This window comes from Aplysia californica, unplaced genomic scaffold (assembly GCF_000002075.1).
Source record: "Aplysia californica isolate F4 #8 unplaced genomic scaffold, AplCal3.0 scaffold00386, whole genome shotgun sequence".
In the NCBI taxonomy this organism is placed as follows: domain Eukaryota; kingdom Metazoa; phylum Mollusca; class Gastropoda; order Aplysiida; family Aplysiidae; genus Aplysia; species Aplysia californica.
Genome location: NW_004797656.1, coordinates 730,646 through 736,259, shown reverse-complemented (window position 1 = coordinate 736,259; position 5,614 = coordinate 730,646). Strand labels below are relative to the sequence as shown.

Below are 5,614 nucleotides of genomic sequence, written 5' to 3'. Positions count from 1 at the left end.
TCCCTCTCTCTCAATCTTCCCTCTCCCTTTCCTATCCTCTCTTTTATTCATATGATTTTTAATCTGAAATCTGCGGGACTGCCGGAATTTCTTCGGTTTAACCGGCTTTTGTTTTGTTTTGTTTAGGTTACTCAAATAGAACAAAAACTAATCAAAGAGTATATTTTCTTCACGTAGGCCACTTTTTTCCCCTCTGATAAACCCTGTTGAGTTTAAGAGGACTACAGTGTATTAATTAAAACGTTTGAAAATACTTTTATACAGTGGGGGGTGAGCGGGTGCTCTGGTGTGGTTTGCTCCTTCTTTTCTATCAAACGCCTATCGTCCGTATCTTTACTCCTTCTTTTTGTGTATGTTACTCTCTTGTAACACATCTATTCTTCGACACTTATATAACCTAATCGCGTTGCAAGTGCCGTAAAACTCATATTAAAACATACTAAAACAAACTTTCATATATTTTTGTATAATATAATTATTTTTGTTTTAAAATTCATATACATATATTTTCATCTAAATCTTTTACATTTTTATTATCTAAATCATTTTAATTTTTTTAAATGTTCAGACAGTGGGGGGTGAGCGGGTGCTCTGGTGTGGTTTGCTTCTTCTTTCCTAACAAACATCTCAGGTCCTTATTTCACCTCCTTCTTTTATACGCATGTTATCCTTTAGTAACATCTCTAATCTTGTGGCGCTCATATGATCTTATGCAGTTGCGAGCGCCGTAAAATCCTGTGCTATATAAAAAAAAGCCCCATTAACTTTATAATAATTGACTGGTCATGGTAGTTTGTTTTTTTTACCTCGAGTCTTGTTTTTTGACAGATCTGGCGGTGAAGATAAAGGAAGCTGATTTTTCCTGGGAGAAGGCTGGCCCTACAACTCTTAAAAGGTATCTTTTTCACATGCAGTTTAATTTTATAACCAATTATATTACAACAGCCACAACGGGGCTCTCGTGGCCTAGAGGTTAAGGTGTTGGCCTCTCATTCAAAGGTCCCGGGTTCGAATCCGGGTAGCGACCGAAAAATGTTCTTCTCTAAAATTGTCTCCTTTCACCTCCTTCCCTGCTCTCTTGCAATGTTCTGTTGTCTGCTTTCATTTCCACTTTCTGCCCCCACCACTTCACCTCCTTTGCCCCCTCCTCTGGGCTCCTGACTCTTTCTGCAGCCTTTCTACTGCTACTCCTTGGCTCCTCCTTACTGCTGTCTTTCTGCCACACCCCTGATCTTCTGGTAGGAAAGATCTACACCTAGCCTTCTCGGACAAGGGCGAAAAATCTCGGAGGGCCCGTGTGCAAGTTGCGCACGTTAAAGATCCCTTGATGGTCTAAAATCGATAACAGTAGGCTTCGGCCGCCACCCGGGCAAAATTCAAAATTTCCTACCAACTGAAAATATTAGGAGTGTCCCGCGCGCTCATATGACCTATCCAGTTGCGAGCGCCGTAAAACACTTTACCAAAACAAACAAAACAGCCACAACAACAACAACCTACGACGACAACAACAAATTTAGAAACCGCGATGTGGTGAAGGAATACACCGTCCGTAAGCTGTTCAAAATGTACTAAGCCAAGACAGTAGCAGCATTTTTCTGAAGAGAAAAAAAAAATAACAACAAAAACAAGAATAACAACAACAACAACAATAACATCAACAACAACAACAACTGTTGCTTTCTTTCAACAATGATTGTGTCCTACGTAGTGTATTTTTTCTTGCATTCTTCATTCAGAATCTGATAATCGACAAAATATTTCATTAGCACATATATAAACAACACCATAGATTAGGAAAATAAAAACTAAAGTTGTTCCTGCATCCGATACGGACATTGGGGATTGCCTTGTTAGTGAGACAACTTCCTGGGCCTTCGGTATATTGTGGTAGGAGTGGTAGGGTGGCCAGTTCCTTTCCACGCCGCCTTTACTTCCCCAACCCGAAGTCAGGTACCCATTACTGCTGGGTGGGCAGGAGTGGGTGAAAAAAATCCGTGCCCGACCCGGGGCTCGAACCCAGACTTTCCGCTTCCGAAACGAGCGCACTAACCGCTCCGTTAAATAGAATAAGAAGCTGCAAAAAAAAAAATGATAAAAAATAAAATATCACAATTTTGGGCTTAGTATTAGTACCTGTACATCTGAACGGCTGGACGATGACCTGAACTTTATTGTATTGCCTTGTATTCCCCAGCATCAACATGGAGGTTCCTCAGGGCAAGCTGGTAGCGGTGGTGGGGACGGTGGGGTGTGGCAAGTCCTCCCTTCTCGCCGCTTTGCTGGGGGAGATGCATCAGCTCAAGGGATACTCAAATCTCAACGTAAGTTGTGTGGGGTCTGGTTTGTTTGTTGATATTTTAGTTAGTTAGTTTGGTTTTTGTTTGTTTGTTTGTTCGTTTGCTTTTTTTTGCTTTTATATACACCTTGCAAGCACGGGTTTGTGGGTGTATGTGGGGAGGGAGAGGGGGTGGTGGTTCTCCCTTCTCTTTCTCACTTTCCTCCCTCCCCCCTTCTCTCTCTCTCTCTCTCTCTCTCTCTCTCTCTCTCTCTCTTTCTCTCTCGCTCTTTCTCTCTCGCTCTTTCTCTCGCTCTCTCTCTGTCTCTCTGTCTCTCTGTCTGTCTCTCTCTCTCTCTCTCTCTCTCTCTCTCTCTCTCTCTCTCTCTCTCTCTCCCTCTCTCTCAATCTTCCCTCTCCCTTTCCTATCCTCTCTTTTATTCATATGATTTTTAATCTGAAATCTGCGGGACTGCCGGAATTTCTTCGGTTTAACCGGCTTTTGTTTTGTTTTGTTTAGGTTACTCAAATAGAACAAAAACTAATCAAAGAGTATATTTTCTTTCCGTTTGCCACTTTTTTCCCCTCTGATAAACCCTGTTGAGTTTAAGAGGACTACAGTGTATTAATTAAAACGTTTGAAAATACTTTTATACAGTGGGTGGTTGGCGGGTGCTCTGGTGTGGTTTGCTCCTTCTTTTCTATCAAACGCCTATCGTCCGTATCTTTACTCCTTCTTTTTGTGTATGTTACTCTCTTGTAACACATCTATTCTTCGGCAGATATATGACCTTATTGTGTTGCAAGTGCCGTAAAACTCATATTAAAACATACTAAAACAAACTTTCATATATTTTTGTATAATATAATTATTTTTGTTTTAAAATTCATATACATATATTTTCATCTAAATCTTTTACATTTTATTATCTAAATCATTTTAATTTTTTTAAATGTTCAGACAGTGGGGGGTGAGCGGGTGCTCTGGTGTGGTTTGCTTCTTCTTTCCTTTCAAACATGCTATCGTCCTTATCTCCCTTCTTCTTTTTTATGTTTGTTACTCTCTTGTAACAGCTCTAATCTTGTGGCGCTCATATGACCTTATGCAGTTGCGAGCGCCATAAAACCTCTACTTAAACTAAACTAAACTAAAATGCTCAGTCTTCAGTGGCGTACGTGCCCCAACAAGCGTGGATCCAGAACAGCAGCCTCCGAGACAACATCCTATTCGGCAGCCCTCTCTCCGCCAGGTACCGCCACGTCATCGCGGCCTGTGCCCTGCAGTCAGATCTGGACATCATGCCGGCCGGGGACGCCACGGAAATCGGGGAAAAGGTGGGCGCTGGACGTCACCTGTAGCTTGGCGTAGTAACGGTTAATGTACATATAATACCAGTGTGGGCTAGATTGCTGGTTATCTAAACTGCACTGGTAAATACTCGTCGTACCCATTTCAACATAGATAATATGTCTTTTAAACTCTCCCCCTTTTTTAGAACACATCGGAATGGTGGTCAAAAACTCTTTGGGAGTAGGAATGTGCTTTTCACATCTAATACCCGGTGCCTTTTGGAAGCCCGGATTGATTCGGTTTGATTCGATTTCCGGTGGCTCCAGTGCACACTATAATTAGACGAACCGCCACAAGCGATCACCCGACGCCTGGCCTTGAATGCGTACTGAAGGTCATTATCGGTTTCGTCGGTTTTGCTTTCCCGTGGAGGACTCCATCTAGCACCAAATTAACAAAACATTAAAAAAAACTAACCGAACCGGTGATGCCAAAGGGCATCCAGTATAAAGCGCCAAGAGCTGTATTTTATGGGAATGGGCCCCATAGAAACGATCGGTATTGTTATTGATTCTTTCCTGATATGCTAGCGTATTTCTTGGTAGTAACCCTTTTTGATCTGCCGTTCGGCCGCCCATTTATAAATTAAATGCTTTTTAAAGAATAGCTTTTGTGTCCCTTGAATTTCGACTTTGAGATTGTAGGACTTGAATAGACTCATTATTATATCTTTCCTTGTAACATTTTGTTCCGAAGTCGTAGTATCATACTAAAAGTGCACTTCTCCTCGCCTTTTATTCAGTTTGCACATTCAGGATAATTGCTGCATTATTCAGATCTCCTTTTTTTTTCAAGTCCGGTAAATTTAAATCCCGTGCAACATCATTCCAAAAGAACGGTAAATAAAATGGCGTAAATGGTAGGTCCTACTTCTTTTCTTTGTCTCTCTTGTTTCCGTGTAAATGCCTTACTTTTTCTTAGCACTAAATAACTATTTTCATTTTTTGCGAAGTGCTTTTCTTTGCTCAAATTTTAAAATCCGTAGTATATCAAATGAAGTTGCAGACGAAACTGTTCCAAGACGGCAACCCCAAATCGATGAAAAAAAATGTTATTTGTTAGATAGGTTGATTTCTTGAACAGTGCCATTGCAACAGTAAGTAACAGTAAGTAAATTGTGACCCACATCTCATTACATAAAACAAAAACAAGAAATACAGTTAAATTCATATTCATCTTCAGTTAATGATATTTATACCTCTCACTTAAAGGAGAATTTGTCGTTGTAACATTTTTTTTATAACGTAAAATATGGGAAGCGGAGAGGTCGTTTGTACAGATTAATGTCTTAGACGTATTATGACCTTTTTTGATAATTATTTAGACTGTAGCCTACTATTTATCTTCAGGGCATCAACCTATCTGGCGGACAGAAGCAGCGTGTGTCCCTGGCCCGTGCTGTGTACAGCCAGGCAGACATCTATCTCCTGGACGACCCGCTCAGTGCAGTGGACAGTCACGTGGGCAGACACATCTTTGAACAGGTCATCGGCAAGGACGGCTTGTTAGGTCATAAGGTGAGAGGGCAGGGTGGTTGGGGTAGGGGGGGGGTGAGACTACGTATGTCTGTCTGTGTTACATGTCTATCTATTTGTCTGGGTTTTTTAAAGTAGAGGTTTACGGCGCTCGCAACTGCATAAGGTCATATGAGCGCCAGAAGATTAGAGGTGTTACAAGAGAGTAACAAACATAAAAAAGAAGGGGAGATGAGGACGATAGATGTTTGATAGGAAAGAAGAAGCAGCAAACAACACCAGAGCACCCACCATCCACCCACTGTTTGTCTGTGTCTTTTTATGGGTGTCTGTCTGAAAGAACGGATAGAAACCACCATGAGCAGATGGAAGAAAAACAGTAGATCTAAACTCTTAATCGACAATTTGGGAAACACTGACAATCCCCAGAAGCACCCAATCAGGGCAAACCCTCATAATGATTTATCGAAAACTCTCATAATTGCTTACAACACTTACGACATCTATCTG

The 5,614-nt window shown here is 41.3% G+C and overlaps 1 protein-coding gene across 1 annotated transcript in view; it reads left to right on the top strand.

The window, feature by feature from the left end:
- Positions 1-828: 828 nt before the first annotated feature.
- The window catches only part of LOC101851427 (multidrug resistance-associated protein 1), a gene marked incomplete at its 5' end in the record, with an annotated part of 10,657 nt that continues 5,871 nt past the window's right edge, over positions 829-5,614 (top strand). Inside the window, 4 exon segments of the mRNA XM_013085552.1 lie at positions 829-895; positions 2,198-2,324; positions 3,440-3,613; positions 4,979-5,179. Coding sequence (XP_012941006.1) covers positions 829-895; positions 2,198-2,324; positions 3,440-3,613; positions 4,979-5,179 — 569 coding nt within the window.